This window comes from Silurus meridionalis, chromosome 6, assembly GCF_014805685.1.
Source record: "Silurus meridionalis isolate SWU-2019-XX chromosome 6, ASM1480568v1, whole genome shotgun sequence".
NCBI classification, from domain to species: domain Eukaryota; kingdom Metazoa; phylum Chordata; class Actinopteri; order Siluriformes; family Siluridae; genus Silurus; species Silurus meridionalis.
In genome coordinates this window covers 25,359,520-25,387,184 of record NC_060889.1, presented here as the reverse complement: position 1 = coordinate 25,387,184, position 27,665 = coordinate 25,359,520, and the positions used below count along the sequence as shown (strand labels likewise).

The 27,665-nt window shown below is 39.0% G+C and overlaps 2 protein-coding genes across 2 annotated transcripts; both read left to right on the top strand.

The window, feature by feature from the left end:
* The first annotated feature begins 2 nt into the window (after positions 1-2).
* On the top strand, positions 3-5,199 carry polr2d (RNA polymerase II subunit D). Its single transcript, XM_046851185.1, has 4 exons — positions 3-271; positions 1,549-1,729; positions 3,761-3,856; positions 4,925-5,199. The coding sequence occupies exons 1-4, from the start codon at positions 199-201 to the stop codon at positions 5,001-5,003; spliced, it is 429 nt and encodes a 142-aa protein (XP_046707141.1). The 5' UTR covers positions 3-198; the 3' UTR covers positions 5,004-5,199.
* A 1,660-nt stretch (positions 5,200-6,859) lies between these two features.
* On the top strand, positions 6,860-27,162 carry abcf3 (ATP-binding cassette, sub-family F (GCN20), member 3). Its single transcript, XM_046852615.1, has 21 exons — positions 6,860-7,016; positions 8,285-8,429; positions 8,632-8,708; positions 10,923-10,978; positions 11,681-11,778; positions 13,358-13,480; positions 14,851-15,117; positions 15,356-15,436; positions 15,542-15,601; positions 16,837-16,893; positions 17,533-17,555; positions 17,680-17,735; positions 20,058-20,258; positions 21,603-21,679; positions 21,790-21,834; positions 22,616-22,748; positions 22,887-22,975; positions 24,455-24,546; positions 24,882-25,014; positions 26,202-26,289; positions 26,580-27,162. The coding sequence occupies exons 1-21, from the start codon at positions 6,944-6,946 to the stop codon at positions 26,736-26,738; spliced, it is 2,133 nt and encodes a 710-aa protein (XP_046708571.1). The 5' UTR covers positions 6,860-6,943; the 3' UTR covers positions 26,739-27,162.
* Positions 27,163-27,665: the final 503 nt, after the last annotated feature.

Here is a 27,665-nt window from a genome sequence, read left to right as displayed (position 1 = left end):
GGTCCTCCCGGAAGCGGAAGTGCAGCGTGTTGTTTATATGCCGCATTGAATAAACGCGCGTCTTGTGGACAAAAGAGATTGTGTGCTTTCTTTAAACTATGTCTCTAACACGATATAATAAATCAGTTTCATAAGGTTTATTTTTTAATAATAGAGTGTAATTCTAGTGTAAAGGGTATAAGTGATCAAATTACAGTCATGGCGGCTGCAGGAGCAGTGAACGTGGGTGATATTGAAGAAGACGCCTCGCAGTTGTCTTTCCTAAAGGTGGGTTTTATTTTATAAATTAATCTCCAAAACATAATCTTAATCCCCATAATGATCCTTTGTACATATTGTGGTATTCAGGATTAAGTCTTAAGAATGAGGTTTTGTTTAATTGCCGTGGTGACTGTGGTGAAGGAAAAACTCCCTTAGATGTTATGAAGAAGAAACCTTGAGAGGAACCAGACTCAGAAGGGAAACCCATCCTCATTTGGGTGACATCAAGAGTGTGATCATAAATCTTTAAACAATACAGAACACTGGAGAGTGAGAACTAACATGATTACTGGAGTGTAAGATTATGAGTAATGATCTTTCTATAGTCTTATACAGTCATTTAAGGTTATGGAACCAGGAGCTACTGATCAACTCATAAAATCTCAACATTTGAGATCATCACAGATCCAACACCAGCTTCTCCATGCCAGAGCCTTTAAACACTCAAGGAGGTCCAATGTTCAAACTCCACATGAAGTGGGATCCAATTGGCGCTGGTACGTCTGTAGATGGTTCGGGATGTTTGCAGGCATCTACTTATTTAAAGGTTCAGGTTTCCAGTTTTAACAAAAAAAACAAATGTCATTTGATACGGGTGATAAAACACTTGGTTTAGGAATTAACTTAATTATTGCTCTTGGGAAATTTTCTCGCGCCAAAAAAACGATTTTCCGAAAACTTTCCCAAATTTGCTTCGTATAAGTATTATGTGATTTTTATTTCTTCTCCTCAAAATTTAATAAAGAAAATCAATGCCTCAAACCTTTTTAATGTAATGGAGTATCTTTAAATAAATAAAAAAAATATATTGTATTATTTTATTATTATTATTTTGTTATGATGCTTGTTTGTTTAAGAAATTGTGTTGTAACAGGCCATTTGTATTTTTTATATATATATAAATATATACATTTTAATTTTTTTTGTTCGTTTTAAAGATTATTTTTTCCTTTGAAAATTGCATTTCCTGCCACCATTTCTGCGCACTGAAATGATTGTACTTATCACACAGACACGTCCTGCTGTTGTCGTCCTCGTTGCTGCTGCTGTTCCTGCCACTTAATTTCAGAGTCTGGATCAAACGTTCACAATCTGTTTATCAGCCGTAGTTCATTTTAGCTCCGCCCACGGCGTGACTCCAGGAGCTCGGCGTGCAGCTGTGTGTTTCTTTTATAATCCTGATCAGACTAAAGTCTTTTGCAGACGTGAAGGATGAAATGCAACTCTAAAGGACTTGTTGAAGCCATCGAGATTATTATCTTGTGGTGTTCTTGTTTTTCTGGGCAGAGTTTGAAAACTCCGAGACTCTCCTGAACTCCGAGGTCCACATGCTCCTGGAGCACCGGAAGCAGCAGAACGAGAGTGCCGAAGACGAACAGGAGCTGTCCGAGGTCTTCATGAAGACGCTGAACTACACGGCTCGCTTCAGCCGCTTCAAGAACCGCGAGACCATCGCCAGCGTTCGCAGGTACGAGGATTAACGCAGATTGTGTGTGTGTGTGTGTGTGTGTGTGTGTGTGTGTGGCGATTCCAGTTCATCATATCTACGTTTATGATGTTTGGTAGACTCGCTATCCAGAGAGACATACCACCGGGTAGTGAAGGGTTCAGGGCCGTGAGGGCCCGACACCCACGTGGTGCTGGGATTTACACTCATGACCCTCCGATCCAACGTTCAGTACCTCTAATGTTCCCAGTTCAACTCGGTTTTATTTGTAGAGCGGTTAATAATAATAGACGTCCCGAAGCAGCTTCACAGAAATAAATCAGTTATAAAATATGGATTAATACGTTTCTAATGAGTGAATCAGTGCCAAAGAAAAACCCCATGAGGAAGGAACCTTGAGAGGAACCAGACTCAAAAGGGAAACCTTGAATGGCCATTCATTACAGTTCCTTCATTGTTGAGGTGTTCAGTGACTTCATGGATGTTCTCATTGAACCTTCCTCAGAACCTTCCTTTCTTGACATGACTTGAAGGCTCAGGAACCATCCATTTGGAATTGTTTAAGACGATGCAGGAACAATCTATGTGGAACCATCCTCGGAGGAAAGGACGTAGGAACCATTATTTGTCGCATACACATTCAAACAGAGTGCAACATGTAGTGAAATGCTTTTTACGACTGCCCAATTCATGTGGAACCATCTACGTAGAACCATTTTTAGAAGATGTAAGAACCTTTCACATGGAACCATCCTTAGGCGGAGTGGAAACCGTCCCTTGAAACCATCTTTAGGAAGCATAGGAACCATCCATGTGGAACAATCCTCAGAATATGTAGAAATGATCCTCAGAAGAGTAGAAATGATCCTCAGAAGGTGTAGGAACGATCCCCAGAAGGTGTAGGACCCATCCACATGGAACCATCCTCAGAATGTGTAGGAACCATTCTCAGAAAGAGTAGAAATGATTCTTAGGAGGTGTAGGACCCATTCACATGGAACCATCCTCAGAAGAAGTAGAAACGATCCTCAGAAGGTGTAGGACTGATCCTCAGAAGGTGTAGAAACGATCTTCAGAAGGTGTAGAAACGAGGTGTAGGAACGATCCTCAGAAGGTGTAGGAACGATCCTCAGAAGGTGTAGGAACGATCCTCAGAAGGTGTAGGAACGAGGTGTAGGAACGATCCTCAGAAGGTGTAGGAACGATCCTCAGAAGGTGTGGAAACGATCCTCAGAAGGTGTAGGAAAGATCCTCAGAAAGTGTAGGAACGATCCTCAGAAGGTGTAGGAACGATCCTCAGAAGGTGTAGGAACGAGGTGTAGGAACGATCCTCAGAAGGTGTAGGAACGATCCTCAGAAGGTGTAGGAACGATCCTCAGAAGGTGTAGGAACGAGGTGTAGGAACAATCCTCAGAAGGTGTAGGAACAATCCTCAGAAGGTGTAGGAACGAGGTGTAGGAACAATCCTCAGAAGGTGTAGGAACGAGGTGTAGGAACGATCCTCAGAAGGGGTAGAAACGATCCTTAGAAGGTGTAGGAACGATCCTCAGAAGAAGACGAGGGTGTTGTGCACAGATCCTCACTTGTCAATGACATAAAGAATGTACAGTCTAGACAGCATTAATGTGCCCAAAGAGAAAAAACATGAGCTAAAAAGAGTTTGAATCCTGAATGACCAGAATGTGGGTTTATTAAAAAAAACCTGATAAAAGAAACCTTGTGATTGATTCGGATTCATCTGAAGTGTTTTCACTCCTCCACCTGAAACTGTATCATATACACCAGTGTGTCGTAAATCCTCAGTCTGTCCACATTCACAGTTACTTCAGATTAGTTTTCTGCCCTGAACAAACAGGAAGTGTGTAAGAATTAAACCCGTATATTTATTTATTTACATACTATTATTACTAACCTACACACCGGTTCTGAAAATGACCCTGATACCAAACGGGTATCGGATCGGTGCTGTTATTAGTGTCGTTTTGGACTTTTTTTTCTTCTTCTAATGGATTTTCTCATTTAAACACTTTCCATGCTTTTGTGTCCCGACAGTTTACTCTTGCAGAAGAAACTACACAAATTCGAGCTGGCGAGTTTGGCCAATCTCTGTCCCGAAGCTGCCGAAGAGGCGAAAGCCCTCATTCCCAGGTGAACTTATACCCCAGGTGTTATTTTTGTATAGTCTATAAGTCTGTCTGTCTGTCCATCAATTACTGTATGGGTATCTGTCTGTCTGAATTTGTCTCTGTCTCTCTGTTTGAATTTGTCTCTGTCTGTCTGAATTTGTCTCTGTCTCTCTGTCTGAATTTGGCTCTGTCTGTCTGAATCTGTCTGTCTGTCTGTCAATTACTGTATGGGTGTCTGTCTGTCTGAATTTGTCTCTGTCTCTCTGTCTGAATTTGTCTCTGTCTGTCTGAATCTGTCTGTCTGTCCAGCCGTCAATCACTGTATGGGTATCTGTCTGTCTGAATTTGTCTGTCTGTCTGTCTGAATTTGTCTGTCTGTCTGTCTGAATTTGTCTGTCTGTCTGTCTGTCAGAATTTGACTGTCTATCTTAGCCCTCATTACCAGGTTTATTTATACCCCAGGTGTTATTTTTTTTCCCTCCAGTGCTCATTGATTTTAAAATCTATAAGTAGATTAGTGATGTAGTAACTAGTTAATAAGAAAAAAGGCGCAAAATAAAATCATTAGAATTACGTTTCATTCGGTTAAATACCAAAATGTCTGGGTTTTTGTTGGAAGGCAACTAACAAGATAATATCTGTATATTATTTATATATATATATGTATGTGTGTATTTGTCTAAACAGCTTTCTGTCCATCTGTCCATTCGTCTGCTTGTCTGTATATAGCCGTCTGTCTGTCTGTTAGGGTACACAAAATTCAAGGTTCGGTTCAGTTTCGTTACAGAAAGAAATTCAAAAAAAATTTTTTTTACTATTTATAGCATTTATTTGTCACATACGTTACAGCACAGTGAAATTTGTTCACATATCTCCACTTGCTTAGAAGCTGGGGTCAGAGCGCCCAAGCTTCCGATCAGTAACCCAGCGCCATAACCGCTGGAGCTTCCACGCCCCCCTATTTGTGATCAACATTTGAACAAGTTTATAAAATATATAAATAAATAAACTATGGTAATAAATCGGGTTGCATTGCTATGTTGTCTTTCATTATTGAAGAATTCTGACTCTTTCTCTCGTTCTCCTGTAGCTTGGAAGGTCGATTTGAGGATGAGGAGCTGCAGCAGATTCTGGATGATATTCAGACCAAAAGAAGCTTCCAGTATTGAATTTGTGTTTTTCGGTGTTTTCTGTGCGCACACACACACACACACACACACACACACACACACACACACCCCAATACTATTTGACGTTGTTCGACTGAGCCTGCATTCCATATGTTTCAGTACAGATTTTTCCATTTTGTTGGAGATGATTTGTTTATAAAGATGAAAATAAATAAATCTGGTGTTTTTTTGTAAAGGTCTGTTTTGTTTCATGATTAAGACCATTTCAAGTCAGTCCAACATTAAAATGTTACATAATACACCATATAAACACCTGACTATAAAATTATTATTCAGTAGGGTCTGTCTGTCTGTCTATCTATCTATCTATCTATCTATCTATCTGTCTATCTACTGTGTCGATACCTGCATGATCAGCAACTGTTTTATATTTTGTGGTGATGGGGGGTTGTAAATAGTTATTTATATATTTTTCTGTGTAAATTTTATATGCCGCCTCTGACAGCACAATATGGAAGATAGATTTTAAATAAACAAAATTCAACTCAATTCTGGGTTCGATCCGGAGCTCATCTGTGTGTCTATGTGGGTTGGGTTTCCTCCACATTCTCTAGTTTCCTCCCTAAAGCATGATCTCTATACTGCCCTCTAGTGTGTAATTGAAAGTATACGTGTATGGTTACCTGCAACGGCCTGGTGTCCTGGGTGTCTTCCTTTTATCTTACTGCTGAGAATTTGGGTTAAAGATCAGAATGTCGGAAGTTCAAGCACCGGTATCACCAAGCTGCAACTCTTGGGGCCCTTGTGCAAGGCCCTTAACCTTCAGTGCTCCTGAGGTGCTGTATCATGGCTAGGCCTTCGTTCTGACACCAAATTCCATCTGAAATCTGATCACACTCTACAGTGTCTTTAATGTAATAATATGGATACTTAATTATCCTAATTCCTCTTTCCCATCACCCCTCTTCTCTCTCTCTGTCGAATTCAAAATGCTCCTGAGGTAAACGTTAAATTCTAAGTTAAAGAAATTCTTTCTTCGTGTGTGTGTTCATATCTCAAAGATGTTAAGAATGTGGAGTCAGAGATGATACAGCGCAGAGGGTCAAGAACGGAAATGGAGCAATACCAGAGGTTGAACCACCAACCTTTTAAACAGTAACCCAGACCCTTAACCACTGAGCTACCACATGCCTGTGTTCCTCTGGTTCTTCACTTCAGATCTGGATGTGTTTTTTCACATTCTGTGTACCCGAGGATGGTTCCACATGAACAGTGTACAGATCCATGAAGATCTTGAGCAGCTCAAGAACGACGAGGATGGATTTAGATTGGAATTAATATAAACAGTCTGCTACAATGGATCAGGACTTCAGGTTGCATGAGCGGTTCTGCATTTAAGCATCTATCACTAAACATCTCAACAATGATGAAACTGTAATGAATGGACATGGTTCCTCTTAAGGATTAAAATAAAATACAAAATAAAATTTAAATAAAATTACAATGATAAGGAACTTGTTGTACATTACAACTTTATTTATTTGTGCAAAGCTTCTTTGAGGGAATGTCCATTGCTAAACGCGCTATACAAATAAAACTGAATTGAAATTAATTGAAAATATCATTATACCATATATGTTAATCTATGAAAAGAGGGTGTGGCCCTTTCGGTTGGGGGCGGGAATCTAATTTGCATATTCATACACATGTTGATATATTCAGATTTTTTTTTTTTTTAAGGAGCATCTGTGTTTTCTTTTCCATGATTTTTTTGGGTCGAAAGGTTCATTATTTTACACGAAACAACTTTATTAAAATTTTAAACACGTATTTTTTGTCATTAAAAAACCCGATAATAAAAAGCGTTAAGTTTTTATTGTACCCAGAAACCCACGCGCTCTTACCGGCACCAAGGGCAGCCGGAGCGGTGCCGGAGCGGCGCATGCGCACTGGAGTGTCAGCAGGAACCGCTGCGCAACATGGCGACGTACGTGGACATTCTGAGGAGCGAGTTTCCCGACATCGACACTGAAGTGTTTGCTTATATCACCGGTGAGTCAGGAGAGATCAACACCCCTCCATAACACTCTTATACCGACACAGTAGAATATACACTTAATAACACTGAGGAAGCCGTTAGCACAGGGAGCTACATGAGTAGTGCTGAAGGAAGAGGAGGAGGAGGGGGGAGGTTCTTCTTCGGCGGTTTTGCTGATTTATGAATCATAACGTGGGCGGAAGTGGGGAGTGTATCATGTGGAGATCTGAGGATGTGCTGCACTTCCGGTTCACCCGGGTTTAATCAATGAACTGGAGTGATTAGTCTGTGATACAGTAACACTGAGACACAACTCTCTCTCACACTCATACAGGACACATCTGTCTCTCTCTCTCTCTGTCTCTTTCTCTCTCTCTGTCTGTGTGTGTGTGTGTGTGTGAGATACAGTAACACTGAGACACAACTCTCTCTCTCTCTCTCTCTCTCTCTCTCTGTGTGAGAAACAGTAACACTGAGACACAACTCTGTGTGTGTGTGTGTGTGTGTGTGTGATACAGTAACACTGAGACACAACTCTCTCTCTCTCTCTCTCTCTGTGTGAGAAACAGTAACATTGAGACACAACTCTGTGTGTGTGTGTGTGTGTGTGTGATACAGTAACACTGAGACACATCTCTCTCTCTCTCTCTCTCTCTCTCTCTCTCTCTCTGTGTGAGAAACAGTAACACTGAGACACAAGTGTGTGTGTGTGTGTGTGTGTGTGTGTGTGTGTGATACAGTAACACTGAGACACATCTCTCTCTCTCTCTCTCTCTCTCTCTCTCTCTCTCACTGACCCTCATACAGGACACAACTGTGTGTGTGTTGTGTAGATAAAAGTAAAAAGAAAAGACAATCCGTCATTATTTTAAGAAAGGAAAGTCAGACAACCCCAAAAGTCATAACTTTAAACATTTCCCCAAGTGCAGTTACTAAAACCATTAAACGCTATGATAGAATCATGAGCACTAGTAAATGAGGACTAAGAGCTACCTCTGCTGCAGGAGATATGTTTATTACAATTACCAGCGTCAGAAACTGCCAATTTGCATAAATGCGTTTGGAGTTCGAGTGGCAGACATATTTCAACAGAGACTAGCAGAATCATCAATATTAACCTCATAATATGGCCCTGGGGTTTCCCTACATTGAATCAAAGTTTTAGTTCAAATTGTTCACAGAAGAAAATGCAAAAGTATAAAAAAGAAAGTAAAAAAAAAACTGCTTTGAACTGTTTTGGCCGACTTTTTTTCACGATGTCCATGTGACCGTGTTGCTGCAGGAGTGCTGGACAGCGGCGGCTCTGACTTTGAGGACGGAGAGGAAGTGTTCGACGCCATCGGTGGAGTTTTACAGGAAGTCGGTGCAGAGAAAAACGAAGACGACGTGCGAGACATCTGCCTGCAGCTGTTCAACACGCTGAAGATGTGAGTGTGGAAGTGTTTTACAAAGTTAACCAGAAGAAACAGAAATCCGTGTTGGAAAATGTGAAGTGAAGAGCAAAGATTTCTCACCTTTAATACACTGTATACTGATATCTTTCTCTCTCTCTCTCTCTCTCTCTCTCTCTCTCTTTTACCTGTCTGTCTGTATCTCCTCTTTACTCTGACTTCATCTTTCTGTTTTTAGCAATAACTGTAACTCAAATCAGAGGCAGGTGCTGCTTGATGCTCCTGTGCAACTCTCTCAGATCTCTGCAGAATCAGGTGAGTTTATCTTTTATGTGTTTGTCCAAAAGTGAAAGCGTAAAAGTGATGAAGGTATGAGGTGTTTGGGTGTTGGAGAGATGGAGGTATGGGGTGTTTGGAGGCATGGGGAGTTCAAGTGTTGGGGAGATGGAGGTATGGGGTGTTTGGGTGTTGGAGAGATGGAGGTATAGGGGGTTTGGGTGTTGGAGAGATGGAGCTATGGGGAGTTCTGGTGTTGGCGAGATGGAGGTATGGGGTGTTTGGGTGTTGGGGAGATGGAGGTATGGGGAGTTGGTGTTGGGGAGATGGAGGTATGGGGTGTTTGGGTGTTGGGGAGATGGAGGTATAGGCGGTTTGGGTGTCGAAGAGATGGAGGTATGGGGAGTTCAGGTGTTGGAGAGATGGAGGTATGGAGAGTTCAGGTGTTGGGGAGATGGAGGTATGGGGTGTTGGGGAGATGGAGGTATGGGGTGTTGGGGAGATGGAGGTATGGGGTGTTGGTGTTGGGGAGATGGAGGTATGGGGTGTTTCAAGTGGAGGTATGGGGAGTTCAGGTGTTGGAGAGATGGAGGTATAGGGGTTTGGGTGTTGGAGAGATGGAGGTATGGGGAGTTCAGGTGTTGGAGAGTTGGAGGTATGGAGAGGTCAGGTGTTAGGAGATGGAGGTATGGGGTGTTAGGGAGACGGAGGTATGGGGTGGTCGGGTGTTGGGGAGACGGAGGTATGGGGTGTTGGGGAGATGGAGGTATGGGGTGTTGGGGAGATGGAGGTATGGGGTGTTGGGGAGATGGAGGTATGGGGTGTTTGGGTGTTGGGGAGACGGAGGTATGGGGTGTTTGGGTGTTGGGGAGACGGAGGTATGGGGTGGTCGGGTGTTGGGGAGACGGAGGTATGGGGTGGTCGGGTGTTGGGGAGACGGAGGTATGGGGTGGTCGGTGTTGGGGAGATGGAGGTATGGGGTGTTTGGGTGTTGGAGAGATGGAGGTATGGGGAGTTGGTGTTGGGGAGATGGAGGTATGGGGTGTTTGGGTGTTGGGGAGATGCAGGTATGGGGAGTTAGGGTGTTGGGGAGATGCAGCTATGAGGAGTTTGGGTGTTGGAGAGATGGAGGTTTGGGGTGTTGGGGAGATGAAGGTTTGGGGTGATGGAGAGATGGGATGTTATGATGATGGTTGTGCTTGTTGTTTTAATGGAGTGACAAGTGTTTGGGCTGAAAGGATTAACAGTATGATGAAGAGATGGGGTGATGGAGAGATGGTGTGTGAGTGATGGAGACATGGTGTGATGGCTGTATTTTTCTTTCGGCTGCTCCACAGTGGATCGTCTGTCTCCATACCTCTTTGTCCATCTACATCACCTCCTTTGTCTTCCTCTTTTCCTCCTTCCTGGTGGCTCCATCCTCAGCATTCTCCTACTGATATACCCCATGTCCCTCCTCTGCATATGTCTAAACCCTCTCAATCTCACCTCCCTCACCTTGTCTCCAAAACGTCCTACATGGGCTGTCCCTCTAATAAACTAATTTCTAATCCTGTCCCTCGTCGTCACTCCCAACGAAAAACCTCAACATCTTCAGCTCTGCTACCTCCAGCTCCACCTCCTGTCTTCTACTCAATGCCACTGTCTCTAAACCATACAACATCTCAGGTCTCATCACAGTCCTATAAACTTTCCCTATTACTGCTATCACTCTTCTCCACCCACTCCACCCTGCCTGCACTCTTTTCTTCACTTCTCTAACACACTCTCAATTACTTTGCACTGTTGACCCCAGGTACCTGAACTCCTCCACCTTCTCCACCTCTTCTCCCTGCAACTGCACCACTCCACTGCCCTCCCTCTCATTCACACACATGTACTCTGTCTTACTCCTACTGACTTTCATTCCCCTTCTCTCCAGTGCATATCTCCACCTCTCCAGGCTCTTCTCAACCTGCTCACTACTCTCACTACAAACCACAATATCATCCACAAACATCATAGTCCATGGAGACTCCTGTCGTCTGTCAATCTGTCCATCACCACTGCAAACAGGAAAGGTCTCAGAGCTGATCCTTGATGCCGTCCAACCTTCACCTTGAACCAGCCTGTCTTTCCTACTGCACACTTTACTGCTGTCACACTGTCCTCATACATGTCCGCATGATGGTGTGATGGTGTGATGGAGTGATTGTGTAATGTTATAAATGAAAGTCTGACCTCATGTTTGCTTTGTTTGGTGGTTGTGTGCAGAGTCAGCGGTTAATGATGTGCAGGGCATTTGGATGGTGAAGAGAAACCAGGGCACGGTAAGATACACACATCCTCACTGAGAACCCTGGGAATAGCCTGTACACTGGGAAAACTGGGAACACTGGGAATACCCTCAACAATGGGAATACTGGGAATTCAGTTGGGGCAGCAGTACAGACAAAATTAGATTCCATTTTCTTTGCAACTAATATCCACAGCATCACAAAAAGAAAGAAATCACTCAAATAAGGACAGGTGTGTGGTGGCGAGTTCGAGTCTGGAGTTTCTTCATCATTTATTCTTTTCTAAATGTTCTGCTTGCTGCTGAACTGTATGTCGGTGCTGAGTAGATACCACCAAGCACCAATGGCGGTTCTCGCTTGAATGGCGCCCCCTGGGTGAACCACGGCATGACTCAATGCTCGACACTGATCGCTGACTCGCTGCGTGTTTGACCAGTTTTTATCCTCATAAATAAAAGGAAACGACTGATTGCGCACAATGTATTTGAGTAAACTTTAAGATATTGACTTTGAAATGTAGTGAAGTTAAAGAAAAGTCTCCCCAAACTCAAATACTCGAGTAATTGAGTACAGATACGCAAAAAGACTAAAAAGTACCATAGCGAATAGCATTTACGTCGTTACTGTCCAACACTGACACCATTTTAGAAGTTCACGAACACGTTCTCCCGCATTACTGCTGATTTCTGAGCGCACTTCCTTTCGCTTGCCCTTACGACGTTCCCTCCTGTTCAGACGGTGAATGCGAAGAAGTTGGAGAAAGCCGAGGCGAAGCTGAAAGCTAAGCACGAGCGGAGGAACGAAAGAGACTCGCAGAAACCCTCAAACCCACTGTAAGTGTGCCGTGTTCCTCAAGCCTGAGGCCATATGATGTTATAATAATAATCACTGTATATAGATATTATACTATGATGCATAGGCAAAAGTTTGTGGACACCTGGTCATTAGATGAGTATGAACATTCCGTTCCACATTTAGTCCCCATTTGCTGTTATAATAAGCTCCACTCTTCTGGGAAGATGTTCCACCAGATTTTGGAGTAGATTTTTGCTGATTCAGCTACAAGTGTGTTAGTCAACTCAGGTAGTGATGTAGGTGAGGTGTTCAAGAATACTTTATCGATTCCACAGGGAAATTGTTTGATTGCAGTTGCTCGGAATGAAAGCTCAAAAGATCAAAGGGAAAAAAAGATTTAATGAGGGGAAAAAAAAAAATATATATATATATATATATATATATATATATATATATATATATATATATATATGTGTGTGTGTGTATTATATATAATATTAATATAATATTATGGTATGTATTAAGTGAAATGAAGTGTGTATCAGCAGTGAAAACCAAAATGTCAGACTACAATATTTGCTATAAACATTTTTGCACATGTAACTAATTATTAGTATTTTGGTCGGATTATTGCGCATAATTGCCCAAGATATCAACAACATAGAATCGTGGCATAAAAATCTATAAATATAACTAATATATATATTAGGGGAACAGAGTTAAAATCTGAGTTCCCTCAGGAACGTTTTAAGTGGCGGACCGCAAGTTAGTTTAGTCTCCACCTCGCACTTCGAGCACATTTTATATGATTATTATCACATTTAAAAACATACACACAGAAAAAAGGAACCAGAGTTAGCGCAGTGTCGCTGTGGCTTCTCACTCCGTACTGGAAATACGATTTGTTTTGCGCATATATGAAAACGCTAAAGAATCCATAGCGCTAGCGTTAGCCGGGGAAGGGACTAACGCTGGCGCTGGGATTCTTTAGCGTTTTATGCCCGGACACACATTTGTTAAAAAGTTTGCTGAAATAAGTAGAACAGTTAAGTAGATCGTATCTTTTAGAAAATTTTATATTAAATGTAAAAAAACACATATGGCTGGAAAAGTCGGGTGTCCCAATACTTTTGTCCATATTGTGCATAAAAATGTCCAAGCTCTTTTCCTTTATTAGTTTATATTAAAATTATGACTTGTATTTTCTGTATGCATGTGTATTTATTTATTTATTTTTCTTTATTGTTTTTTTTTTTGCCCCTTGTTTTTTTTAAAAAGCATAAAAAAATGTTTTAAATTGTTTCCAATTTTTCAATCAATACAAGATTATAATTTTATTCCCTCTCCACTAATATATAGTTTTACACAAGCTTTCGAAAGCCTGTGAATCCTGTCATGAATTTAAAGTATCGTGGTCCTTCATTGATTCATTTATTGAGCAAAGGTTTTAAAATCAAGATTAAAAAAAGATTTTTTTTTAAAGAAGAGCTGGAACGCAGTATATAGAAATAGTCCTCGGGACGGTGCTAAATCCGGCTCGGAGTAATGAATTACTCTAATAAACGATGGCCAGAGACGCATGCATTATTCATAACTGTGCTGTGAATATTTTTGCAGGGTCCTGGAGGAGGCCTCAGCCAGTCAGGCCAGCAGTAAGAAGGAGAACCGTGTCGACTTGTCCGGGAAGAATCGCAGCTACGACATCCGGATAGAGAACTTCGACGTGTCGTTCGGAGAGAGGCGAGTACCAACAAACCAACATCCCTGTACTGCACATGCCCACCAAAACAATCATCTTTGGATGCTTCAGCCTGCTTCATCTTACTTCCTTTTCCTTCTGCCGTCTTTTTGAATCGATGCGAGTGAACTTTGTGTCCCTGAAGGTTGAATTGAAATCAATCTTTAATGACCAAACTGAAATACATCATCCAATCTTCTTTTTTTTTTTTTTATAAATGCTAAATGGGTCACATGACCAAAAAATGCCAAAAGTAATGGGTCACCTGACACAAATTTTTTGCTATACATTTTGGCCCAGGTTCCGTAAAATGTCAGGCAGTGCAAATGATTGTTATTGTTTCAATCTTCGATTCTTTCTTAACCCCGTTATCCGTGTAAAGCTGCTAAAACAGTGTGAGGTTTACATCGCTGTAATGTCCGTGTTTTACGGAAGCAGTTCAAAGATGATGGTGGGTCCTTGGTGGTGGTGGTGGTGGTGGTGGTGGTGGTGGTGTGATCTGTTGCAGATGGAGGAAATACTCAGAAAACTGAAATTGGATCAAATAAATTCTGGATATTGAATTAAAGAGTTTGTATTAGCGGTCGAACACAAAGTGGAATTTACCGTTAGCTGGGTTGGTTTAGTTATCGATATAAAAAATAAATAAATAAATGACTGACTACAGGAAACAGAATTGAATAGTTTATCTTATGAGTCCTCTGGTCAGAGCCGTTCGTTTTTTTGTCACGTGACTCATATATGCTACGCACTTATATATACGTATATAAATTATTAAAACTATAGTGAAAGGCGTATGTGGACGTTTTTGGTGGGATTATTGAAAATGTAACAATTTATATTGATTGTGATCAAAGGAACGAAATGAACTTAACGACTCCAAATAAAAAAGTGTTCTTTTTGATGAACAAGATTCAAAGAAAAATGATCCGATCTTTCCATCACTAGCGCGCAGTCTCTCTTGTAAAAACAAACAGCATGCGGCGGCAGCGATTCGCCTCTAGAGGCCGCTCTCGTAAGGACAGCGGACCTTCTAAGCCGCTCCAGCAATAGACGCGAGCCGGAAAAACTCAGTGTGGATAAAATCTGCATTAAAATGTTAAAACTTTTATCTGCAAATAAAGTTTGTATCTCATCTCTTTATGCCAATTGCATATTGTGGATTTTATTTTTCCTTTTTCCTCTTTGGTTTGTTTTTATTTTTCCCCCAAATTGTGTTTTTTTTTTTTTTTTTTTTTTTTGTTTTGTTTTTGTTATTGTTTTTATTCATATGAATTAGTTCTAGCTGACCGTAGCCCATGTAAAAGAAAGAACAGTGTATAAGAAATTGGTCTACACGTGAAGGTCATCATGGTGTCTCCTCGCGCCGCAGGTCTCTGCTGCAGGGGGCCGAGCTGTGCCTGGCGAGCGGACGCAGGTACGGGCTGATTGGAAGGAACGGCCTGGGCAAGACCACGCTGCTGAAGATGCTGGCGAGTCGCAGCCTGCGCGTCCCCGCTCACATCTCCATCCTGCATGTGGAGCAGGAGGTGGCCGGAGACGAGACGGAGGCCCTGCAGAGCGTCCTGGAGAGCGACACAGTCCGAGAGGAGCTGCTCAGAGAGGAACGCTCGCTCAACGCCCACATCAGCAACGGAACGTGAGTAAGAATGGGTTCTGGAAGGAGAAATGAGATGATGTAAAGTGGGGGGAAAACAGTTCCAGTTCAAAAAGAGAGCTTTGAATGAAATGGGTTTTGCAATAACATGCAGAAAATGTATTATTATTAATGTTTTTTTTATTAGGATTAATTTCTATTGTATTCCAGGCTTATTGAAATCATTGCTAGAAATTCTGACTTTTCAAAATGTTTTTATTTTTATTTATTTATTTTGTAGAGCGGACGGGACCGAAAGCATACGTCTCTCAGAAATCTACGCTAAACTGGAAGAAATCGAGGCAGACAAAGCACCAGCCAGGTAAACCCTCACACCCTGTACCACTGTAATGAAGGCAGTATGGTGCAGCTTTGCAGCCGTGTGTGTAATGAAGGTGCTCGTTTGTTGTATTTTTCTTTTCATTAGAGCTTCGGTGATCCTCGCAGGTTTAGGTTTTTCCCCCAAAATGCAGCAGCAACCGACCAAGTGAGTGAAACCTTCAGCCGAAGTCTTGTTCAGAACCAAATGATCAGTTTGTTGTAAATTTTAAAAGCAGTTGTTTGTAAGGTTTTAGCTTTTAGTGTTTCTAGACATGAAGTAAGAATTGTTTTTACACAGCTGTTAAAGATATGCAATAGATGAGGTTTTTTTGTTTGTTTATATTTGTTTGTTTGTTGTTGTTTTTTTTTATTTACTTTTTCTACCCCATTTCTGGTTAGTTTATTTATTTATTTAATTAATTAATTATTTATTTTCCCTGGCCTTGACATACAGTAGGAAGCTTTAACCACATCTGGATCAGAGATTTCCTCACACATGATTTCACTTCATCTATTGCTTTTACCCGCACCTGAATTTAAACTAAAAAGAAAATCATGCATTTTACATGAGGAAAAAAATATTTTTTTAGATTATGACAAATTAAATGAAGTCTTATTATACGTTTTAAAGCAGCCATCTGTAAAGTTTCTGGACATTAGGTGGTTTTTACACAGCTTTAAAAGAAATCCACTTACAAGCACCAGATAAGTCTTTTTTTTTTTTATTTATTTTTTTTATTTTCTATTTTCCGTTTCTTGGGCATTTAAAATTGTAAAATTTCAAATGTAAAAATCAAATTTTTCAATTAAATTTAAATTAAATGAAATAAATCGTGTTGTACGTTTTAAAGCAGCCATTTGTAAGGTTTCAGAGTTTTTTGGACATTGTGTCAGAACTTTAAAGAGTTGTTTTTACCCAACTTAAAAAGATTAAAGATTTGATTTGACTTTTTTTTGTTTGTTTTTCTGGCCCTGAAATGCAGAAGCTTTAAACACATCTGGTTTAGAAATTTCCTCACACATGACTTCATTTCATCTGCTGCAATTCATCACCTGAATTGAAACTATGAATAAAATCAAGCAATTTGCATGAAAAAAGAGAAATATTTAGCTGTATTATAACAAATTAAACGAAATGTGCATTTTATACGTTTTAAAGCAGCCGTCTGTAAAGTTTTATTTCCAGACTAGCAGTAATCTACAACTTTAGAAGAAATGGGTTTTACTGCAACATGCAGCTAATGTAAGAGCTAGGTTTCATTTCAGGCCAGGTTTTTTTTTCTGGCCCAGAAATGCAGAAGGATTCTTTAATCATGGCAAATAGTTCCACATTAATCCAGGATAAAGCAGGGTTTTTTCCCCACCCAAATTGTTTGCTCACGTGTGTGTTTTTCTTCACAGAGAATTTTCCGGTGGCTGGAGAATGAGGTTAGCGTTAGCACGAGCCCTGTTTGCAAGGTGAGGAGATCTCAATTCATTAAAAAAGAAATAATAATCTTTAATTACGCGAAAAAAAACGAACTGGAGCGGAAGAACATGGAATTGTTTTCCTTGTTGTGCATCACCATGCCCTCATCACTTCCTTCATGTGTTTGATGTTGAAATGTAATAATGGTTCATAACCTCAATATGGGCATTACTCTGTGTGTGTGTGTGTGTGTGTGTGTGTGTGTGTGTGTGTGTGTGTGTGTGTGTGTGTGTGCACTGTATAGATGTGGAGCAAAACAGAGACAAATACTTGTATTTGTTTAAAAAATATTAACTGTATTAATTTGCTTATTATTATTTTAGTAGATTATACAATAAAGGGATTATTGTATAAAAATGTGGGGTGGGGTTGGATTGGGGAGGTGGTAGATTGGTGGTTATGGCATTGAGAAATGTCACAAATGTAAAGGAAAATTATAATAAAATACAAGCCTTAATGAACATATGCAACACTTTTTCAAATACATCCCATAATATTCAGTTTTCCTCAAAACACCATCTCACGTCTCGCTTCATAAACTCGCTTCGGTATTTGTTTATTTATTTATTTATCATCATTTTGTTATAAACCTCCTCATTTCTGTACTGAGACTCCCTCTGTTTTTTCAGGCCGGACCTTTTGTTACTTGACGGTGAGTACAATCCGATTTCCATTGAAGTAAAACATGAACTGTGTGATTGAGAAAATCCTTCATTTAACATCATTAATTATTTTTCTCTCCCTCCCCTCCCCCCCCAATCGTTTCATGCTATCAGAGCCCACAAACATGTTGGACGTGCGAGCCATTCTGTGGTTAGAGACCTATTTACAGGTGAGACTCACGAGTCTGTAGAGAGACTTTTACTGGTGCTCTTTATGCACTATTACAATAATCAGTGTTTGTAAAATCTTCTCTTATTATGCGCATCCCGTTTTTTCCATTCGATTTTATTACATTTTTATCTATGACAGAAACTCTGCAGAGATTAAATAGAAAATTTGAATTCAGTTTTTATTATTTTTATGCAGTACATTATTTATTCAGATGTTTTTGCACTATAAAAAAAATCAAGGCAATTATGATCAATTAAATCCCACAATTAACAAAAATAAAATAATCAGAACGATCAAATGAAAGTGCAATTTTCTTTTCAATTAATTTATTACAATATGCATAGTAGATGCTGCAGAGGGTAATCGGAAAATGTTTTAAGTATTCAGACCCCCTTAAATATTTCACTCTTTGTTATATTGCAGCCATTTGCTAAAATCGTTTAAGTTCATTTCTTTTTTTCACATTAATGTACACATAGCACCCCATATTGACAGAAAAACACAGAATTGTTGACATTGTTGCAGATTTATTAAAAAAGAAAAACTGAAATATCACATGGTCCTAAGTATTCAGACCCTTTGCTCAGTATTTAATAGAAGCCCCCTTTTGATCTAATACAGCCAAGAGTCTTTTTGGGAAAGATGCAACAAGTTTTTCACACCTGGATTCGGGGATCCTCTGCCATTCCTCCTTGCAGATCCTCTCCAGTTCTGTCATGTTGGATGGTAAACGTTGGTGGACAGCCATTTTTTAGGTCTCTCCAAAGATGCTCAATTGGGTTTAAGTCAGGGCTCTGGCTGGGCCATTCAAGAACAGTCACGGAGTTGTTGTGAAGCCACTCCTTCTTTATTTTAGCTGTGTGCTTAAAATCATTGTCTTGTTGGAAGGTAAACCTTTGGCCCAGTCTGAGGTCCAGAGCACTCTGGAGAAGGTTTGCGTCCAGGATATCCCTGTACTTGGCCACATTCATCTTTTCCTTGATTGCAACTAGTCGTCCTGTCCCTGCAGCTGAAAAACACCCCCACAACATGATGCTTCCACCACCATGCTTCACTGTTGGGACTGTATTGGACAGGTGATGAGCAGTGCCTGGTTTTCTCCACACATACTGCTTAGAATTAAGGACAAAAAGTTCTATCTTGGTCTTATCAGACCAGAGAATTTTATTTCTCACCATCCTTGGAGTCCTTCAGGTGTTTTTTTTAGCAAACTCCATGCGGGCTTTCATGTGTCTTGCACTAAGGCTTCCGTCGGGCCACTTTGCCATAAAGCCCTGACTAGTGGAGGGCTGCAGTGATGGTTGACTTTCTACAACTTTCTCCCATCTCCCGACTGCATCTCTGGAGCTTAGCCACAGTGATCTTTGGGTTCTTCTTTACCTCTCTCACCAAGGCTCTTCTCCCCTGATAGCTCAGTTTGGCCAGACAGCCAGCTGTAGGAAGAGTTCTGGTCGTCCCAAAAGTCTTCCATTAAAGGATTATGGAGGCCACTGTGCTCTTAGGAACCTTAAGTGCAGCAGAACTTTTTTTGTAACCTTGGCCAGATCTGTGCCTTGCCACAATTCTGTCTCTGAGCTCCTCAGGCAGTTCCTTTGACCTCATGATTCTCATTTGCTCTGAGATGCATTGTGATCTGTAAGGTCTTTATATAGACAGGTGTGTGGTTTTCTAATCAAGTCCAATCAGTATAATCAAACACCGCTGGACTCAAATGAAGGTGTAGAACCATCTCAAGGATGATCAGAAGAAATGGATAGCACCTGAGTTAAATATATGAGTGTCACAGCAAAGGGTCTGAATACTTAGGACCATGTAATATTTGTCTTTATTAATAAATCTGCAAAAATGTCAACAATTCTGTGTTTTTCTGTCAATACGGGGTTCTATGTGTATATTAATGAGGAAAAGAAATAAACTTAAATGATTTTAGCAAATGGCTGCAATATAACAGTGAAAATATTTCTTTATTATTTTAATTTAAATTTGTATGTTTTTTTTATTCTTATATATTTTTGTCTGAACAGTGGATAGAAGTATTTCAGTGCACATGGTTCTGGGTTACAGTTGTGTATGTGACTTTAATATCAGACTGTGAGGTTCTACCGACTCGTCATCATTTAAAGAAACTGTAAAGAAATAATAAACCCAAACATGCACAATTTGGCAGACTATTTTTTTTTTATACGTTATATACATGTTGTAGTGCTGTTTACACATTGTATCTGTGTGTGTGTGTGTGTGTGTGTGTGTGTGTGTGTGTGTGTGTGTGTGTGTGTGTGTGTGTGTGTGTGTGTGTGTGTGTGTGTGTGTGTGACCCCAGACATGGCAGTCCACCATCCTTGTGGTGTCTCACGATCGTAACTTTCTGAACGCTGTTGTGACCGACATCATCCACCTGCACTCGCAGCGTCTGGACAGTTACCGTGGCGATTACGAGAACTTCATCAAGACGAAAGAGGACCGACTGAAGAACCAGCAACGGGAGTACGAGGCTCAGTTACAGTACAGAGAACACATACAGGTATAAACACACACACTCCTGTATATGTTTTCATTTTATTTTTCACGTTAATTATTGTAATATTTATATTAATTAAATTTACTATGAATTCTTTACCTTCACTATACTTTCAAGAGCTATGCACATGGATAAATATTGATGCTTTATGCAAATGTATTTTTATTATTCATGAAACCGAACTCAACATAGAGCATGAAGACTAAGTATACTTGTAATGTTTTAATGTAATTATGGTGTTTTTTAAATGACGTAAATCATCAGGACACTAAACGGAACTTTTGCAATGTTTCCACACGGACGGTTTTAATTGCCGGATGTGCGCATCATGGAGGATTTTGGTTTTGATTTGAAACTCGCCGCATCTGTAAAACAAACGTTTAGTGATTCAAAATAATTTTTCTGTGGAGTTTTTTATATTTATTTATGTATATTTATTTATACTTTTATATTTACAGAAATGTGTGCTGTGTTAATAAAATTAGTGCTGTTAAAATTAATTTTGTTAACGCATTATTTATATCTATCTATATATATATATATATATATATATATATATATATATAAAATGTGCTACTTTTGACAGCCCTAAAATAAATAAATTAATTAATTATATATATATATATATATATATATATATATATATATATATATATATATATATATATATATATATATATATAAATAAATAAATAAAATTTTGAGAATGCATATTTACTTTATTTTTTTCAAATAGCAAATAAACTAAAAGTTCTGATTTCATACATAATTTTACATAAATAAAATGTTTTATATTTATATATATATATATATATTTTTTTTATAATTTGCACAAATGATTGTATACAAATTTAAATAAGATTACAGTTTTACATCATTTTATACATCATTTTATTAATATCTTTAAAATTTCACAAGTTTCTAAACTCTTGAACAAATCCATACATAATTTTAATTTAATTTCATTTGTAATTACATACATAATCTACATAATTTCTTAGATAATTTTACAATTTTATACCTCATTTCATATCTAATTTACACAAGTTTATCATTTTATGCACAGATTTACAATTTGCCATTTCATACAAAATTTCATACATAGGTTTATAAATTGCAAACCTGAATTCACATAATTTAATACCTCATTTTATTCATAATACGAAATTTCACACTTTCATAAATATTTCATATATTCAAACAGTTCCATACATAATTTCACAATTTCCTGCAGTAAAGGCACAGTGCACCGTCTCTGACCTGTTTACTCAATGTAAATGTCATAATGGCCCGCGTGTGTGTGTGTGTGTGTGTGTGTGTGTGTGTGTGTGTGTGTGTGTAAACCAGGTATTCATTGACAGGTTCCGGTACAACGCGAACAGAGCTACACAGGTGCAGAGCAAGCTGAAGCTTTTAGAGAAACTGTAAGTGAGACCCCATCATTCCTCCTTCTTTCATCCCTCCTTCATACTGATCACCATCAAGTTCACTACACTTGCATCACTCTTTTTTTTTTTCTCTTCCCCTTCAACAGCCCTGAACTTAAACCAATAGAAAAGGAGTCCGAAGTCATTTTACGGTGAGTTTAAGAACAAGAGTTTTGCTCAAAAGTCTGTGTGGAAACATGTTGACTTCAGAAGGTCCCATTTTGAAATCCCACTTAGCTGCCATTGCTGGGCCCCTGAGCAAGGCCCTTAACCTTCAACTGCTCATTGAAAATCTTAGGCGAAAAAAAATTGAGCCAAAAGCATTAATTTCATGAACTGAATAATAGCTGTATGGAATTCTCCAGAATTCCAGAATTATATACACAACAAAAGTATTGGGACCCCTGACTTTTCCAGCCACATATTGTTCTTCTCAAACTGTTACCACAAATCTGGAGGCACACAATTGTATAGGATGCAGGAGCTTTTTGAGATTTTCCCTTCACTTGAACCAGGAGACCCAAATCTGCTCCAGCGAATGAAATTTCTGTAAATCTCCACAAAATCTAGTGTAGAGAAGAGAAGAGTCACTATAACGGCAAACGGGGACTAAATGTGGAATGGGATGTTCAAAAACGAGCAAAAAACAATCTTCTAGTCAGGTGTCTGCTAACTTCTATCTTTTTATTTTATCTAGATGATTTTTTTTTTTGGTTCAGTTGTTGCTCTGAGTGTTTAAAAAGCACATTTACTGACATTAAGATTGTATTTGTGGATGAACCGAAGCTCTAGAAAAACCTTTAATGCCACCAGCAGAATACAGAAAGTAGCAGTACTTTGTTTTATATAAAATCTTGAATAGTTATGCACCCTAGATAAAGAAGAACAGATGTACCTCGTTCGCCTTTTTCACGAAACTCGATGTTTTCCCAGTTTTCCAGATAATTTCGAGAAGCTGTCTCCTCCCATTCTGCAGTTGGATGAGTTGGAGTTTTACTACACGCCCCAGCAGCGGCTGTTCACCGGCCTCTGCGTCTCCGCCGATCTCGACTCCCGGATCTGCATCGTACGTGACCACGTGTCGGTTAAACAGTAAAATGCAGCGCTGAACAGAATTCCTGGATTCTGATTTATGAAGCGAGACCGAGCTGCTTCTGAATGCCTTGTTTGTGTCAGAATCTTTTTTTTTTTTTTTTTTTTGCAGGTAGGTGAAAATGGTGCGGGGAAGTCCACGTTACTGAAGCTGCTGATGGGTGATCTCACGCCTATAAGTGGCACCAGACACGCTCACAGGTGAGACCTGATGAGGGTAGCATCTTTCAACTCAGCACCTGAATAAAAAGTTGTGTGTGTGTATATATATATATATATATATATATATATATATATATATATATATATATATATATATATATATATATATATATATATATATATATATATATTCATATTCATAGAATTGCATAATAATTTCACACATACTTAAACATTTTATTCATAACTTTACATTTTCACTTAATTTCTTACATAATTCAGACGCAACGCAATCATTTAATACCAAATTCATATATAATTACATACTTTTATAAAGAATTTTTGATCATTTTGTTTTTTAATATGCAAGTTTTTTCAAAAGATTTTATACATCATTTCATATGTAATTTACACAGGTTTTAATTTTACACACAATTTCACCTTTTCATGCATATTTTTATATATAGGTTTACAATTTCAAATAATGCCATATATAATTGCTCAATTTAATAGATAATTACATTATTTTGTACATAATTCTACACATTATTTTATACACAATGTCACAAATTTATGAATCATTTTATAAATTTTTTTTTTACATAATTTCCTAATTTTGAGCACAAGTTTACATTTTCACTAAATTTCGTACATAATTCGGACACAATGCAATCATTTCATACCTAATTACCCGCAAATTCATATATAATTACATAATTTTATACACAATTTTTGATAATTTCGTTTTTTGACATGCAAGTTTACAATTTCACTTAATTTTATACACAATTTCATATGTAATTTACACAAGTTTTAATTTCACACACAATTTTACCTTTTCATGCATATTTTTATATATACGTTTACAATTTCACATAATGCCATATATAATTGCTCAATTTAATAGATAATTAAATTATTTTGTACATAATTTCACACATTTTAATCCAAAATGTTTAAATTTTTACACAATCTCTTTTGATAGTTAAGAATTTTATACATAATTTAGGCATAGGTTTATAAAGTTTATACAGAATTTCATATTACTTTATACCTTTTTTTCTTCATAACTTAAATATTTCACAATTTCATAAATACTTGCTCAATTTCACACAATTTCATTCGTAATTTCACAATTTTATACATTTCATTCATAATCTTTTAGATAATTTAATACATTTGTACACAAGTTTACAATTTCACTTCATTTCATACATAATTCCTCGTAAATGTATTCCTAATTACATGAGTAATCTCATACATAATTTTACATTTATGTAAAAATTTACTAATTTTTTTACATAATTTCATAAATAGTTGCTCAGTTTTATAGATAATTACATCATTCTGTACATAATTTCACACAATGAAATTTTAAAAGATAATTTAGACATGATTTCATATGTAATTTCACGGTTTAATGCATCATTTTATACCTAATATCTAATAATCAATACATAAGCCAACACTGATCAAGTGAGCAGCAGTGAAATGAGCTGATTTGGTGTTTTCCAACAGAAACCTGAAGATCGGCTATTTCAGTCAGCACCACGTAGACCAGCTGGACCTCAACGCCTGTTCAGTGGAGCTTCTTCTCAGCAAGTTTCCCGGTACAGTGTGACCTCCATAATCCATAATCCCATGCTTCACTATAAAGCCATAATCACATGAACGAACGAACCCTGAACAACCAGCGTCTTCACCTTTTATAATTAACCGCATGCTTCCTCCAATATTTAATTACTTTTGTTTAACCACGGTTTCATTCAACAATCCCATATGGAGTCATATCTGTATAGAGAGAGTGATGCAGCGGCGCTTTAGTCCGGTTATCTGTGCGCCTCCTTATCTATACGCCGACATCAACACCATCACACTCGTCATCTCGTAGCTAAAGAACTCACAATGACGTTTCCCTCGTTATTATTTTGTGTGCCGTGTTCAGGTCAGACAGAGGAGGACTACAGGCGTCAGCTGGGGAGGTACGGGATCAGCGGTGAGCTGGCCATGCGGCCTGTGGCCAGTCTTTCTGGAGGCCAGAAGAGCCGTGTAGCTTTTGCTCAGATGACCATGCCTTGGTAATGTGTGTGTGTGTGTGTGTGTGTGTGTGTGTGTGTGTGTGTGTGTGTGTGTGTGACAGTTTAATAAACACTATACGGACAAAAGTCTGTGGACACCTGACCATAAGATTCTTGTGATCCTTTTGAACATCATCCTTTGCATTCAGTGCCCATTTGCTATTATTATTAATGATCTCCATTCTTCTGGGAAGATGTTCTACTAGATTATGTGAAGATTTGTGTGAAATGCAGCCACAAGGGTGTTACTGAAGTCAGGTTCTGATGTAGGTGAGGTGAGGATTTTCTGTTCATCCATCCATCCATCCCTCCTTCCTTTAGAGTACTTTTTCTAATTGGTCATAATCCATTTGTAGGTCTATTCATCATATGTTTCCTATCCATCCATCCATCCATCCATCCATCCATTTTCTAATTATTCAAGCATCCATTCATCCATCCACCCATACTACATTTTCTAATTGTTCAAGCATGCATCCATCCATCCATACTTACATTTTCTAATTGTTCAGGCATCCATCCATCCATCCATTCTCCCATCCATCCATCAATCCATACTTATTACATTTTCTAATTGTTCAAGCATCCATCCATCCATCTATCCATCCATACTTACATTTTCTAATTGTTCCATCTATCCATCCATCCATCTATCCATCCATCCATACTTACATTTTCTAATTGTTCAGGCATCCATCCATCCATTTCATCCATCCATTTATCCATCCATACTTACTACATTTTCTAATTGTTCAGGCATCCATCCATCCTTCCATCCATCCATTTATCCATCCATACTTACTACATTTTCTAATTGTTCAAGCATCCATGAATCCATCCATCCATCCATAGGTCTGGGGTGTATTCACATTAATCTCAAAGGTCTTCAATAGGGTTCGGGGCTCTATAGCAGGAGATCTTCCACTCCAACCCTTGTATCTCCATGGAGCTGGGTTTGCGCACAGGAGCCTTGTCATGCAGCAACCATTTTAATTGAAGGGAAAATTCAAAAGATTCCAGATCCATATACAATGTTGTACCTCCAATTTTTTTGGTAACCATTTGTGGAAGAACCTCATACGGCCAGGGGAAGAAAAAAAAAAGTCAGGTGTCCCAGTACTTTTGCTGACCTCACGTATCTGTATAATTGCATCATCTTGAATTTTAACTCTTTTTTTCGATTCCAGTCCCAACTTTTACATCCTCGACGAGCCGACCAATCACCTGGACATGGAAACCATCGAAGCCCTCGCAAAGTCATTAAACGTTTTCAAGGTAAGTGAAGTCCAGCTGGTGTCGAGCGATCAGGTTCTTCTTTCAGTTCTGAGAAAAGTCCTCTCAGGTGACGGAGCGATGCTTAAACAAAAAACCGAAAGAATTAAATAAAGATTTTTTATAATTATTTACAAGTGGGTGCAGAAGTGTTTGTATATATTTTAAATTAATTCTATAAATATTTACATTCACTATATTTCCAAAAGTATTGGGACACCTGGTCATGTGATTTTTGAGCGTCGCATTCCACATTTAGTCCCAATTCGTTCTTATTTGATTTCCTGCCTCAGGGTGGCGTCGTGTTGGTGTCGCACGACGAGCGCCTCATCCGGCTGGTGTGTAAGGAGCTGTGGGTGTGCGAGGCGGGACGAGTGCAGCGCATCGACGGCGGCTTCGACGAGTACAAGAACATCCTGCAGGAGCAGTTCAGGAAAGAAGGCTTCCTCTGAAGAGCCTCGTCCACACACACACACACACACACACACACACACACACACACACACACACACACACACACTCACTGACTCTGCCTACAAACTGAACTCCGAAGCAGCACCGACACCGTACCGGTTCTCAGTTTTTTTTTTTTCTCCTTTCCGAAATCATGACCTCCGCGCTCGCTGCTGTGATCACGCCGCATCCTTTACTGGTCATGTGACATGAGATACTTCCTGCTGGGGTTCTCTGCACAGGTTCATCTTATTTCTGCACATGAGCAGCCAAAAGAGAAAAGAAGCCTGATGCAATAAATGTATAGTGGGGGGGACGGGGGGACGTGTGCGTTTATGTTGTTTGGATGCGACTGTTGTCATTAACTTATCAACATCGATGTTAGAAGACGCTAATAAAATCCTAACGTACAATCAGTTTTAACCTGCTGCTGTCTGCGATTCTTTCACAATCTCGTGTCTTTGTTTTTATTTATTTATTATTAATACACTGGCTTACTGACATGTTCTGTTTTTTTACACTGATGCTTATTTTTTTTATCATTTCTAGTTTACACAATAATACTAAAATTGTTTTTATCTTACACAGTAACACTGAACACTATCATTGTAGTCGTGTGCTGGAGTACAGAACGACTAAATCACGTTATTTCTGTTGAGAATATTACACGTTTTGTTCACGTGATATCCCGAGAATCTTTTGTGAACTGTTCTAAGTACTACTGGTTTTTATACTTGATTCAGATACTCTATTACTCTGTCTGCAAAAGTATTGGAACACCGGATTTTTCCAGTCGTTTGTGCTTCTTCCTAAAACTGTTCCCACAAATTTGGAGACACGCAGTGCTGTAGGACGCCTTTGGACGTCTTCTATATATTTCCCCTTCACTTGAATTAGGAGACCTAAACCTGTTCCAGCACGATCAG